Here is a 15735-nt window from a genome sequence, read left to right as displayed (position 1 = left end):
ATGGCAATGCATGATATGAGTCGTGCCAAGGGTTTCCCCTGTAAAGAGTGTGATATGGTTTGCCCGAGTACTCCAAGTCTTCTAGAGCATATGAAAGCACATTATCAGCAAGAAGAGACAGGACGTTTTGAGTGTGAACAGTGTGGCCGAATTTACAAGCACGCAGCTAGCCTAGCCAATCATAAAAAATCTCACGAAGTGGGTTCATTCCAGTGTCCTGTTTGTACGCGCACCCTGCCCAACGCAGTAGCTTTGAAGAACCACTTACGTATTCATACATTGTCCCCCAGTAGTGCACACACAGAAGAAGAGAGCGAAGAAGTATCAGAAGAAGCAGGCCACGACGAGAGGGACTACGGCCTCGCCCAAGACCTCTCTGACGGGTTTGGGCGCTCCCATTTGAATAATAGTGGTATGGGACATAGTGTCCTACAAAGCCACGAGACAGACGACCACGGAAAAAAAGGCTCACCTGAATCCGACGACGCTTGGGACAGACCATTCAAGTGTGATCAGTGTGACAGAACCTACCGGCACCACGGTAGCCTGGTGAACCACAAGAAGTGCCACCAGCAAGGAACTTTTAAGTGCTCTGTGTGTTTTAAACAATTTAGCAACCTGGCTGCCCTAAACAGCCACGAGAGAACTCACTCGAAGTTCAAGACCCCCGGGGCATCCATGGTGAGCAGCAGCAGTAGCAGCAGCAGCCTCCACGACTCGGAGCGCAGCAGTGGCACCCAGTCGTCCCAGAGTGACGACACGGCCTCCTGTTTCTGCCATCTGTGCCAGGTAGCGCTGCCGAATAAAACGGACTTCCAGGAGCACATCCTGCTGCACAACACGGCCTCACCCTCCCTCGGGCTGCCACGCAGTTTCCCAGGCATCATGCCTCACAATCTGAGTGCGGTTCGATCCCCAGCATACACCCCCACCCTGGGGGACCCTCTGCCTCTGCCACCCCTGCCCAGTGAGAAAAGAGGGCCCTATGACCCCATAATGGGTCCTCCAGTTAACAATCCCATTTACACATGTGCATACTGTGGCGCAGGACACCCAGATCTGGAGACCTTAAAAGTCCACTATCTGACTCATGATCCCCACCCTGCCTCCCATGGCCAGGACAACTCCATCCTCAACTCCGACACACTAAGCTCTGGATCCCAGGGCTCGGTGTCTTCCCCGTCCGGAGGCCGTGTGCCCCAGGCCAATTCTCCAGATGATGGAGAGCGGCGCTTTAAGTGTGGGGAATGTGGCAAAAGCTACCGCCATGCAGGAAGCCTGGTCAACCACAAACGCTGTCATCAGACAGGCCACTACCAGTGCACCATCTGCTGTAAGCAGTACCCTCACCTGGCAGCGCTACACAGCCACCTACGAAGCCACAAGGGGCGTCCCTCAAACCAGCCAATTGGTAACGACAGCAATGACTGGTTATCTCCAGAACCGCTAACTCTGGACTCCCAGCAGAACTACGTCCAGGAAGGCAGTGGTGCCACCACTCCAATCTCACTGCCAGGAAATCTTGGTGATGCTGCCCACTTTGTCCCAGATGGTGGCCACAGCAGTGGGTTGGACTCTCTTGAGTTCCATGATCGCTTTGATGGCAGCTCACTTTCACAGAGCAACTCTGCTCACCGTCAGGCGGACAGACATGTGTGTGCTGACTGCGGTGAGATGTATGGAGATGTATCTGGCATCAAGTCGCACATGTGTCCCCGCCGTGGCCAGCAGCAACAGCAGCAGGGCAACATGTCCAACGGTTTTATGGGGAACATGAACTACCACAGCTCCAGTGGAACCTCGCTGCCTGCTGGAAGCTCCAGCAGCCTGAAAGAAGGCAGCAGCCAACGGCAATACTCCCAGAGTGGAGGCAAGAGAATGGGGAGCAATGACAAAGATGATGAGGATGATGGAGAAGTGTATCAGTGCTCTGTGTGCGGCAACCACTACGCCAGCCTCAGAGCGCTCAGGAGCCACCTGCGTAGCCATGCCAATAACCCAACAGGGGCAGGACCTTCCAACCTGGAGCAGGAGTGGAGGATGATCTGCTCCACCTGTGGCCAGAGCTTCTCCAGGAAGCAGGACCTCTTGAATCACCAGTTAGTCCATGGCCCCCAAAGGCCGGACAGCCAGCAACAGGGTATTGGAGGCAGCTCAGCTAATGGCAATGACAAGATGGATGGGCGCAACCACATTTGTGTTGACTGTGGCATGTTTTTTGCTGACCGCCACCACCTCATCACCCACCTGTGCCCTGGTAAGAATCGGGCCAGCTCACTCAGCAAGCAGGGCCTGAATGGAGCCAAAGGGATGTCGGGAGGAGATGGCGTTGGTGGTGGGGTCGCTGGAGGAAGCCGCGATGTTGGTGGTGATGGACGTAGGCCTATGGTTGACCAAAGTGACAAGCCCCACAAGTGTGACCAATGTGGAAGAGGATACAGACACCCCTGCTCACTCCTTAACCACAAGAAGTCCCATAAGACTGGCGTTTTCCGCTGCTTGGTGTGCCAGAAACGCTACTACAATCTGCTGGCTCTCAAGAATCACCAAAGGACCCACTTTGATCTAAAGAGGTAGGTCCCTGATTCTGTCCATTTTATGTTATGTTTTATTTGGGCAGATGTTGTAACAAGTTTAAGAATAATCCTACATTTTATATGAATTAAAAAAAATTAGAATATTGTTTGACATTAGGGTAAAAATGTGTTTTGTCTTGGTTTACAAAGTGAATGAGTAAAATAATCTTATTCTACTTTTGTTGTGACTCGTCCTAAATGTGGACAATGTGACAAAACACAACTTCTGCTTTGCATTTGGTCAGCCGGTAAAGTTTGTATGTAAAGACGAGGCATGTTTCGGATATATCTATGTTGATTGAACCACGGCTAGATTTCAGCACAATCAAGGTTCCAAATGTCTAATAGTTGATTTGAGACTTTTGAGCTCTGTGGAGGCTTATGGGCTTCAGTATTATTTTTTGTGGACTGTTGGCCTGGGTAGACTTCTGATTTTTAACTTCAGAGTCAATTTGTTGCCAGACATGTTGCTCTTTAGTTGATCATAATAGCATTGTACCAGGACTGCCAACCTTATTAGGGATTTGACTTATGGGCCATAATTCATAAAATAATAGCCTCCACAAAGGGCCATGTTTGATACCATAGCTGCCTTCGTATTGGTTGAAATGTATTTATTTCATGTGTTTACAGAGATTCTATTGTGTTTTCCTCATCTCTGTCCATTCCTGCTGCAGGCACAAGTGTGAAGAATGCGGCAAGGCTTTCAAGATCCAAAAGCAGCTGATCAACCACCTCCGTCTCCACGAGGAGCACCGGGCTAAAGGTCTTGTTCGGTCTGGCCCCAATGGTTCCCGCTTCCAGCAGCCTGGTCCATCTCAAATGCAGACTATGAGAGGGGAGTCATCAAAGGGCCAGGTGATGGGCGTGAAATACAGCCATCAAGGGTTCAAAAAGCCCTACTCTTCAGCTGGAACTTCCAGGCCCCAGAAATTTGACCCAGCTGAAACTGGACGGCGGCCTTTTTCCTGTGAAGAATGTGGAAAGACATACCGCCATGCAGGCAGCCTGGCCAATCACAAGAACCTTCACAAAATTGGGGAGTACCACTGCAATGTTTGCAACTCTACATACCCCAACAGGCTGGCAATGAAAAACCACCTACGTCTCCACTTTGCCCAGAAGAAGCACAACTGCCAAGAGTGCGGAAAGGGCTTTCGCACCCAGAGGCAGCTTGCTACCCACACTACAGCTGGCCTGTGCAAAGGCCCGCAAGGCCCCGGGGCCCAGATGGATTTTGAGTGCGATGGCTGCTGTGAAGGCTTTGCCACTGCTGATGAGCTTGCAGCCCACGACTGCCCAGCCCAGCACTTGCCTTCGTCCTCCTCCACCAACAGCTCCACCAATATAAGCATGGAGAGAAGCTCTGTGGACCTGGACTCTGACGAGAGACCCTACGCCTGTGACCTGTGCAGCTGCGCTTACAAACATGCAAGCTCCTTGCTGAACCACAAGCACACCCACAAGACGGGCAACTTCCGGTGCAACTTCTGCGACAAGCCCTACACCAACTACATGGCGCTACGCAACCACATGCGCATCCACACGCAGCGAAAGAAGCACATCTGCCATACGTGTGGGAAAGCCTTCCGACTGGCCAGGTTCCTCCGCAACCACCAGAAGGTCCATGAGGAGGGTGCTACCCCCTTTGGCTGCCCCACCTGTGGGAAGAGTTTCCAGGGGAGATCCGGTCTGGCCAGGCACCGCTGCGGGGACAACCAGGTAGGCATGGAAGTCAGGAGGAAGGCCACTGCACCCACGGGAGAGGGCGAAGAGTGTCGGTACACGTGAGTTCTTGTCAGTTGTTTGTGATTCTTCGAAGTTGAAAAAAAAATAGTGAAGATAAATTTAGGTCTCTACATGTCTATTACAGGTATATGATCTCCAATCCGGCTTCCTTGGGACCATACGCGTGCCGGAATTCGGATTTTTCTGAAGTTTGGACAAATTGAATTAGTGGAGAGACCAGATAAGTCAACCCTGTTTGCTTTCAGTTAGCATATATCACACACTTTAGTTTTTTTTAGGCTACCTACAATCAAACATTTCATGTTTAGATGTATTGTTTTCATGCTTTCAACTTTGACACAGATTTGATTTAAGTAGTATTTTGTGTGTAGCATAATAGCAAAATTTAAAGTATTGATGTTGTGTGTTCCTTGCTCTTGTTATGATTTTGATTTTAGTCTTTGATTTGTTTGTGTTTGTATTCTTTAGGTAGTATGATGATACTGGCCAGTTATGTGATGGGGCTCTTGCATTTTGATGTCTTGGCAAACTGAAATCACAGGGAAGATTAGGAAGTATTTGGAGCTAGCTGCACTGCACATGTCTAGAGGTTATTATTCTTAACAGTTTAAGGATTCTGTACTACAGCACAGTAGCTGCAAGCAACCACAGTCTGGCTTGGTAGAGGTTCTTTGGGCATGTTTGATGGATTTTCATCATTACATTCAGAATTTAGTAATCACCCAAAAGAAGGCTGTGACAGAAGGTCTTTGAAATTGTTTTCAGATGTGAAAGAAGCTGTTTGAAGCTTGTGTCCATTTGTGCAGTGCAGGGAGCGGCAGATACCTCCCAGTTCCCTACATGAATCCCAGTTGTTTATCCATAGTTTCTCCCATGTCCCTCCCTCCCCCACCCAGCAGTCCTCTCCCCTATGTCTAGAAATCATAACTTTAAATGGTACACCACTTTGTAGTAGTCTTCTTTAAAAGCTTTAAGCCGGATTTCAGATCATATACCTGTATGTGCAACATCTTAGATGATGAGTGGTCAAAATATTTGAATAATTCTAAAGAAAAAGTGGTAACCAGTAACTGAGATAAACTTGGCTAGAACAGTGAAAACAAACTACCATCTTCTGTTACTAATCTCCCTTTTCTTTCCTTCTGTCCCTACTCCCACCCCCCTTGTTCCTCCCCCTTGTTTTTCCTTGTTTGTCTCTGCACAGATGTGATCAATGCGGCCGCTCCTACCGCCATGCCAGCTCCCTCCTCAACCACAAGAACACCCACACTGTCGGCATCTACCACTGTGCCGTGTGCCTCAAGACCTACTCCAACCTGCTTGCCCTCAAGAACCACCGCCGTATCCACTCCGAGACACGGCGCCACCGTTGCCATGACTGCGGAAAGGCCTTCCGTGTTTCATCCCAGCTCTACAACCACCGACGCGTCCACCAGAAGCAGCGGGAGCTGACCTGCCGGTCCTGCCAACGAGCCTTTCCTACACATGCCAGCTTCAGGCTCCACATGGAGATCACACATGGCCAGGCGCCGCAGCCCCGCCAGCCCAGACCCCAGCAGCCCCGACCGGGGGGCTCCCAGGAGCTGGGCTGGGGGTCAGGCTTAGACCTCACCTTGATGCAAGAGCAAGGACTCGACCCCAGCAGTATGACCAAAGCCCGCAGCCGTGGGGGCAACAGTGAGGTCATCAAGTCTCATGTCTGCGACCAGTGTGGTCGCTCTTACCGCCACGCCAGCTCCCTGCTCAACCACAAGAACAGCCACAAGACCGGGACCTACTTCTGCAACTCCTGCCAGAAGGAGTTCCCCAACCTGATGTCCCTCAAGAACCACAGACGGATCCACACCGAGCCCAAACGCTACCAGTGCCCCGACTGCGGCAAGTCGTTCCGGGTGTCCACCCAACTCATCTGCCACCGTCGCATCCACACCAAGGAGAAGCCGTTCTCCTGCCAGCAGTGTGACAAGCGCTTCTCCTCCAAATCCAACCTGAGGCACCACATGAAGGTGCACTGGAGCAACTCGACGGCGCCCCCTCCCATGGCCATGGGTGCGCCCAACTTCCTGGGTATGCCCGGCGGCCCCTTCATATAACCTAAGGGATTGGGGGGGGGGGGGGGGGGACATGGGGAGGGGGGGCCAGTCACATGCCAAGGTTTCTGGAGGTGCCAAAACGTAGCTCTTCCTACTGCTCACCCTCCTCTTCCTCATTTTCCATGTGTGGCTGTAGTGTGTGTGAAGGACATGGTGTTTAGACTCAGTCCAGGTCCTGCATGACAGAACATACACACAAAGCAGGAGGGAGAAAACAAAATGGACGCCACACACACACACACACACACACACACACACACACACACACACACACACAGACTGAAAATGGAGGACGTGCACACACACGCACACACACTCTGTTGCTCACACACCTCCAACGTCTTTCCTGACCTTTTCCCGAGCTGAGGCTTCCTTCACGGACTTTCCAGCAAGGCCCTGGTTGTAGACCTGTCTGACTGTCCCACACAGACTGACTGACAGGCAGACAGGCAGGCAGGCAGGCAGACATGGACGGTAGACAGACATGATGTAGTTTTTTATAAACTGCATGGACTTCACTACACCTGCCTTACTCCCTACTGCATGTTGCCCCGTAAGTTGAGGTTTTTGAACCCTCTCGCTCTGGACCGTCGATGCCCCACTCAGCTGCAGTGACTGAGCTGTAACCAGACTGTTTACTAAAGACAAAGCCCAGCTCGTAAAGACTGACGAGTCCTGTGGTAGTGACTTGATTGACAGACTGCCTGTCGGAGCAGAGCTGCTGTAAGGGTCCACATGAAGGCGTGAGGAAGTCTGATGTTTGTTTTCGAGTAAGGAGCCATCTTGTCCGTTTGAATCCCAGGAGCTGATTGGTTCTGTGTTGCAGTTGGTTTCCCTGTTTTCCGCTCCAGCCCCGGTTCAGATGATGTTTGTAGGGAGTTTTGTCTTGATGAAATCTTCTCTCGTGGCCTTTGTCACAATGTTTTTAAACCATATTCTGACCGAGTCAGTCTAAACAAAGTTCAAACTGTTTTTATCTGTGACCAACATGTCGGTGCAGTGGACGTGCTGGTAAAGACGGAGGTTTGGTTTGTTTTTCCTTTTTTGTACCTAAGTGGTTTGACGGGAGACAGGAATGACTTCTGGGAGTTTTTAGGCCTGAAGACGGGACGCTTCGGTCTCTGAGGGTCTTGTTTAAATGTGTGTGTGTTTTTGTGTGTGTGTGTCTTTCAGCACCAAGATGAGCTTTATATTCTTGTAGCTTTCCAAACAGACCACTTCCTGACGCCTTGTTCTCACACGCAGATTCAACAGTAGCAGCAGTGTCTCGTCTCTCATTAGACTGAAGCTTGCAGGTGTGTTGAGCATTAAATGTGCCTTTACACACTCGGTTCAGATTCTGTCGATGTGCTGACGATGAAGCCGTTCGTTTCCTGAGCAACATGTTTCCGCTGATCGCTGTCCCTCGTAGAGAAGCTGTTCACCGCGACAACCAGCTCCTGAACGTAGTGACGCAGAGTCATTAACTGGACGTTAAGTAGCCGTCGTTCTGCAAACTACTGTTTTCAAGTTCAAGAATCAAAATGAGCGCGATTCTTCGTGCTGTCACGTCTCCGGCGTTCAACGTGCCATTTATAAAGACACGGTTACTATGGTAACGCACTACAAAGCGATGCGTTTCCACGAATCATTTCTTCAAGTCTCGGTGGCTCGTCACAGTCAGACCCTAGAAGCCGTTAACCGACGATCGCTTTGTTCAAACTGCTTTTTTCTGGGTCAAAGAGTCAAAGATAGTAAGTGGACCTTGAGTTTGGATTATTTTGTCAAATGACAAAGTCTTCTTCGCTTTTGTTTCTCTAGAGAATCAGAATGAGAGCTAAAGGACGAAACAGGACTTTCATTAGAGATTAAACACAAACACGTAGCGGCCGTCATCCTGTCACATCTGCTGTCTTTGAATCTGAGCGTGTGAACAAGTGCTGAATCTCTTCTTTGATGTGACATTTGTAGATTTCCCGTCCGGCCCTGATCTCTGTCTCGAAGGTTTCTGAATGTGGCTGTAGGTTGAAAAAAGGAGAAAGAAACCTGAAACCTAAAAACACATCAAGTAAAGAAAGATGTATATTGTTCGGCCTGAGCCGACACAATTCTGTTTGTTTGATCCTGTATTGTAATCGTACTTCTGACTGTATTACCTGCAGTACCTCTTTTATAAGAAGGAAAAAAGACGACAGATCATTGTAGTAATGCATTTATTTATATTATGATTATTATGATTATTATTATTATTAACACTTGTAATGGACGGCGCTAGTCTTTAGGATGTGTGAGTTTAGAGCTGTGTTGATGTAAAACACCCACCTGACACCCCCTCCTCTACCCACAATGCCCCTGTCCTGTGGAGATGATGGACTCTGAACACTGGGCTCCACTGAGACTCTACTCTGTTCTGCTGTGTGAAGATTTAAGGAACTGTAACCACACGATGGAAAGTGTTTTTCTTGCCTTTTACCAAGTGATGTTGTGACGGTCTTTCTCAGTCGAGCCTTCCCATCATCCCTCTCTTCCATATTTATCTCTCCACCAAGTTTGACTGACCCCCCCCCCCCCCCCATGTTTCACTAAAATCAACTCACATTGAAAAGGGACGACTCGGTGATTCTCCTCTTTATTTGGAGTGTCCTCATCATTTCAACCTTTTTTATGTTACACTTTATGGTAACCTCTTGTATTTATTGGTGTTATTTTTTCCCCTTATATTTAATTGCGTTTTATGACTATTTGGAAGCCTCTGTGTGTGTTTTTAAAAACACAGTTTGTCAGCGTTTTCAGGAGCACTGGTGCTAGTTTTAAAAAAGAAAAAAGACAAGAAGTCAAAGCCGTGCAGTGACCGTCAAGTGCTGTAGGAGTCGATGTGATCTTGATCTAGAACACAGAAATAATAACTGTACATTCTCTATTTTTATTTTTGCATTTTCCTCTTCCACCATGTCTGATTTTGGTTTTCTGAGTGAACACTTTCCCGCCTGCATTTCAAGTAGTTTTTAGAGAGAAGAAGAAGAAGAAGAAAAAGATTGGTTTGGAACAACTATAACCCCTTTTTTGTTTTAAGTTCTAACTTTTTGTTTCCATGCATATATATGTAATGCTTACTATACACTTTTATAAACTATGTTTTGATAATTCATTTCTTAACAGAAAAACTTGTCCATATACTATAACCCTTACTGCTGAGTACTGAAAATAAATAGCTGAAAAAAAACACAGTGGAGGTCGGTGTTTTCAATCCGTTCACCTTCTGATTAACTTGGACTGTAATTTACACTCAGTGGCCACTTTATTAGGAACGCCTGTACAATCGGATGCGCTCCACTTTCTTACATTTTCTTGTTATTATTGTAGTTGTTGATAGTTTATTTTTTATATCTTCAAGTGCAAAACAGTTTTGAAGACGAGTCACCACTGTGCATCAGTCCGTCTGTCCTCTCGGAGATGTGATCGTTAAATTTACTGAAGATAATGTTTCCAAATGACTCACCGCAGCTCAGCTAGCAGCTGTCGAGCTCGCTACTTCTTGACTGAAACCTTTTAACAATTCATTGATGTTGACTTTTTACACATTGTACAGCAAGTAAGCATTTAGCATTAAGGTTCACAGATACACAGATAAGCCTCAGGATTGCAAGACTCATTGCCTTGTTAATAATAATATTGTTTTTTTATTCAGCCCGACTCAATAATAGATGTGAGTTGGAGTAAAACGAGGCAGAACATTAAAAGCGTGAAATGATGGTTCCATGTCCTTTTGTATTGGATTGCATTACTTTGTACAGGTGTACCTAATAAAGTGGCCGCTGAGTGTAAATCTGACAGGAAACCGAAGCAGCCGTGAGCTCCGTCTGCTCTGTTCTGTTTCACACTGACAATAAAGTCCAGTTGTAGATTTAGTCGGAGAAAAAAAACGGCCGCACGCTGAACTGAAGCTCTCAAATACAGATACAACAACTATGGAAGATTAAAAACGCCTGAGTTAAAACAAACGTGAAATACAGTACACTTTTATATTCATTTCCTTTACGTGAATTTACTGTCATAATCAAATATAATGTGGTAATAGGATAAATATTCAAGTTTTTGCATTCAAACCAAATCAACAGTCCAAGCTGTGATTGGACTGTTGATTGTTTTTCATTTTGGCATTAATGATAAACATCTGCATCAAGATTATTCAAAAAGGAAGATTGGCAGAAATGCAATTCACCTGTTTTGTTTTCTGTGTCCTGATTGGATTTTGATATGAAAAGGAAAACATATATTATTAAAGACAAAAGTCATTTTACCGTGTTTATAATTAATGACACTGTACCTGCATATAATAAAAAGAATACATATAACAGTGTGTATTTTATTTTGCTTTATGTCTTTGATTTCTGTTTAATCAGGCATTTTAAATCTTCCGTACGTTTCATCACCACGTCAAAGCATGTGACCAGGAAACCATCAATTACATCAACAAGTACACGTAATTCAAAATATTCAACATCAGTTACATATCAATCGATAGAAGTAATAAGATAAACTAATCAGATAAATATTTGTCCAAAAAGACGGAGACACGATTCAATAGTAAAATAACTTCATTTCATCGGAGTCAAAGTGGACAAGAACATAGAAAGATGCATGTGTGGTCGGATGAACTGTAGATCCACTATAATCAATACAGAATCAAAACATCACAAACGTGTCTGAAAGTTATGCAACAAACAAAACATCAATCAGGAAACACGACCAATCAGGAAACACGACCAATCAGGAAAGAGCTCAGCTGAGTTAATGAGCCAATATTCCTCCACTAGCAACAAATAAAATATGATATATAGCTGCCCAGCAGTATATAAAGTCAGTAATTACAATCCAATAACATAATTATTATTCTGAAATAATTACCAGATAATAATTCTATTATTCTATTATCTGTAATTATAGATTCAATATTTAGGATTTAATTTTGAAATGGAATCATGATGTAATTAGAAAAACAATTATATTTTTTCATTGATCATTTAAAGGCAATAAATAAACAGTATTATTAATTGTAGAATTTAGTGATCTATTAATGTTTTAGAGTTTTATGATGCATCATTTAAACGCAAATGTAATCAATAATTAAATAGCTTTTTAAAAAATGGTTCTTAATTGTTTAGAATTTAAAACAAAAGTCAGTAATTACTCTGCGTGTTGGCACCCCTCACACTCCATATATATATATATATATATATATATAAAACATTAGCTACGAGCAAAACTACTGAACCAAGTGTCCAGATGTTCTCCTCTACTGAGTGTTGACTGATATTTGGATCTCTTATAAATCTTTGAGGTGATTTGTGTTCATGTGCTGATGTCACTGATGGTGGACTCAACCTGAGATCCAAATCCAGATCCAGTCTCTATATGAACCTTCCTGGTCACATGACGAGTCCCTGATGAAGACGAGATGTTGAAGTAAATCAATTTAACAGTCAAATTTGGCTTCAGACCATCCGTCAGTTAAACTGGTCTTAGGCCGATGAATGGCAGACTCACCTTTCCCCCAGGCTGTCTCCAAACCAAGAGCTGTTACCACGGCAACGGCATCCGCGGAGTCTCAACAAGTCTCAGTTTGTGGTCGAGCTGAAGACAAAAATATCTGATTGGTGACAGAAACTTTGTGCCAACAGCTGGAAAAAGTACGCAGATCTGTTAATTAGTAATACTACAGTGTAGAAATACTCTGTTACAAGTAAAAGTTCTGCATTCAGAATTGTACTTAAATAAAAGTACAAAAGCATTAGCATCAAAATATACTTAAAGTACCAAAAGTAAAAGTACTCCTTATACAGAATAATATATATTATGTGATTGTTATTGATGCATGATGCAAGTAAAGTAAAATGAGACAAATTAAACTTTTATTTTAGATTTTAGTCTGTAGTTTTGTTTTTCGACAGTAGAGGTGAAACAGCAGCTGGAGGGCTTTTACTGTGAAGGAGCTGCCGGCAGGATGTTGTCATGTTCTGAGTTTTGATTTGATTTGACAGCAACATGTTTTCACTTCCAGCGTCACTGAGACACTTAGTGTAGAGCACGTGGGGTCGCCATGGCAACGTCAAACACGTTCATAGTGTTTGAAAATAGAGGCTGCGACCTCATGAACGTCACACAGACAGACAGAGAGACAGACAGACAGGTTGTTATTCACTGCAGCTCTCAGTTAAAATGCCACTTAAGTGAATGAGATTCTGTCTGGTTTGTCTGAACAGCTGAAGCATTTGTTGGGGACTATTTTCAGCGGCGGATTAATCCACACTTGGGGCAGCAGGTATCACATGACGAAAAAATAAAGTTGGCTAAACACCGACTGTGATGTTTCTGGTCCTTTAAAAGATGTTTCTGACATTTTTTGTATTTAAAATATTTAAAATTTGGCAATGAATGAATCTAATTCTAATGAAATAAAAATGAATTCAGTTTTAAAAAGAGAAATTCGGGACACTGGTCTAAATATGACGTGTCTCACAGCTTCATTATAGCAGGTTTTCAGTTGTTTTATGAATCATAAATATTACATATGAGATCAAATATTAGAGAGGAGTCTGATTTCACTGTTTTTCAGAACAAAACTTTATTTTTTTGACATTTTAAAACCACCTAGTTTCTACAAGATTTCCACCGGACAACAGTGACATGTTTCTAAACCAAACTCCATTCATAAAAACTTGATTTTTATGATGCTTCTCTGTTTCATTAGTTTGTAAATGAGTTTCGGCCAAACAGCTTTTTCCATTAAACTAATCCAACAGCAGAGAGTGTGACAGCTTCCTCACCTTAAACATTAAAGGTGGTTCAGTGTCAAACTACAGTGAAGCTGCTAGTTTGCATTTTATTTTGTCTGTGTCAAACATCACATTGACTGTTTCTGTGGATTCTGTCTTTATGTCATTTGTGTGTAATGAACCTTTATGGCAGGTTTGTCAGACAGTCTGTAAATGAAAATCCTTCGGTCACGCAGCTCCGATCCCACCAGCCGACGGCGTCTCGGGAACCAAACTGCGTAAAAATAATCACTTTAATGTGATTTTGGTTGTAAACCGACGCGCTCATTAATTAAGCTGACGTCTTTGTTTTATTCTGAAAAGCTGTTTCCTGGCTGCGGACACTCAGTTTTCTTTTGATTTTTAATGTTTCCTTTAAATCACCAGTTCATCAGTTTGTCTCTTCACACTGGGAGAACTGGGATTGACCCTTGACCCTTTGCTGCTTCCTGTGTTTGTTTTCCTGTCATGTTTTTTTGGTTGAAATATCAAAAAATTTGTGAATTTTATTTTGTCACACTGCATTTAATTTTCACTGCAGGTAAAAAACGTTTTTTTTATTTTTGTAATTATAAATAAATACAGAATTTGTAATTATGAGACATGAATCATGTGAATTCACTTCTCATCATTTGGGCCGTTTGTTTGCAGATGTGGTTTTCTTCATGGTGAGGCTGTGGAGCTGCTCTGTCTGAATATTAAACTCTGTAAACTCATTGGACTTGACCCGACCGACTCTGGAGTTCGACCGACTCTTGGTTTAAGGGGGAGCGTAGTCGGACTCACTAGATGCTGTTGGGATCAGACTATTTCACTCGGCATTCTCCTCCTCTTCCTCTCTGCTTGTTATCGTTGCCGTCAATAATGTGTCACATCAGTCACAAGACAGGGACCTCCTCAGTTCTTTGGGGTCTGCATCAGTTCCCTGCTTGTCACACAGTTCACTTCGGTGCAGTTAATGTGAACTAAAAGCCTGGTCTTTGTCTCTTCTCAGATCTGAGTCCGGTGGGTTCAACCAGCAGCACCAGGAGCTTCGTCTGCAGTCAGTGTGGTCGCTCTTACCGCCACGCCAGCTCCCTGCTCAACCACAAGAACAGCCACAAGACCGGGACCTACTTCTGCAACTCCTGCCAGAAGGAGTTCCCCAACCTGATGTCCCTCAAGAACCACCGACGGATCCACACCGAGCCCAAACGCTACCAGTGCCCCGACTGTGGCAAGTCCTTCCGAGTGTCCACGGCGCTCGTCTGCCACCGTCGCATCCACACCAAAGAGAAGCCGTTCTCCTGCCAGCAGTGTGACAAACGCTTCTCGTCCCGGTCCAACCTGAGGCACCACATGAAGGTGCACTGGAGGGGTCCGCCGCTGTCCAGAGGGACGTCATCTGCCTTCCTCACCGTCCCCTCCAGACCTTTCATCTAAATGTTCTTCTTTCTCATGATGTCCTGAAACAGTCCGAAAGGCCACAACAACCCCGGACCACATTGTCTCCTGAGGAAAACTGGGTACGGGTTTAAATCTTATAAGTGACTGAATACCTGACTGAAAGGTTGAATTTAAATACCACCAAAGTTATATCACTGAAATATTGGACCTGAAAACCTTCGATCTGAATCTCTGTGCTGTCTTTGAGCTGTTGGAGTGAACCAGGATGTGAGGACTTCTTTCAGACGTCCTGGTTCTGCAGAAACAGCTTCATGTTCAGTGTGTAAGAAGATATCTGGTTCTTTGATAAACAGCCAATCGCATCTTCACATTCTGCTGTGTGAAATCATGTTTAGAAAACGGACTTAGGTGACGTGTTTTGTTCTCAAATTCAACGATGAAGCGTTTTGAATTCACTCTGATTCAGAGGATAAAAACTGTATCTTCCTCTTCTTTTGTTGACATTCGACACTCATAACGTACCGACGTGAAGCAGAGAAAACTGACACAGGATGCCTTCAGGTCGTAATGTAATGTGGACGGACACCGCGGACACTTGTGGTTGTTTGTCTTTACTTTCAAACCTGCATCACTGAGTCGGATCTTCAGTCTGATTCAGACCCTCAGCTGTGGAAGTCCATTAGGAAAACAACAAATCAAACATACATTTTTTTGTGTTTTAGAATCTCATAATTATTAAAAACTATTATGACTCATTATCTTGAAATCATGATAAATAAATGTAAAATACATTATATACATGTTCACATTTTAATTTTGAGTTTCTCCAACTTCTGAGAAAGTTTATCATAGTTATTAGATACAATCTCATAATCATGAGAAGCTTTAATTATGAGATACTCAGTGATACTATCTCAACAATCTGGAGAAACGTCCTATTATCTATGAGATGATATCTATCAATCATGAACCTTTCATAATTTATAGATACTACTAGTACACTGCTCAAAAAAATTAAAGGAACACTTTGAAAACACATCAGATCTCAATGGGAAAAAAAATCATGCTGGATATCTATACTGATATGGACTGTGTAATGTGTTAGGAACCAAAGGATGCCACGTCGTTTGATGGAAA

General features: G+C 44.5%; 1 protein-coding gene across 1 annotated transcript; it reads left to right on the top strand.

The window, feature by feature from the left end:
* LOC139300526 (zinc finger protein 850) lies at positions 1-14634 on the top strand. Its single transcript, XM_070923654.1, has 4 exons — positions 1-2573; positions 3254-4363; positions 5530-6392; positions 14207-14634. The coding sequence occupies exons 1-4, from the start codon at positions 1-3 to the stop codon at positions 14632-14634; spliced, it is 4974 nt and encodes a 1657-aa protein (XP_070779755.1).
* Positions 14635-15735: the final 1101 nt, after the last annotated feature.

This window comes from Enoplosus armatus, chromosome 17 (genome assembly GCF_043641665.1).
Source record: "Enoplosus armatus isolate fEnoArm2 chromosome 17, fEnoArm2.hap1, whole genome shotgun sequence".
Lineage (NCBI taxonomy): Eukaryota > Metazoa > Chordata > Actinopteri > Centrarchiformes > Enoplosidae > Enoplosus > Enoplosus armatus.
The sequence above is the reverse complement of the archived record's forward strand: the minus strand, read 5'-3'. Positions and strand labels throughout refer to the sequence as shown.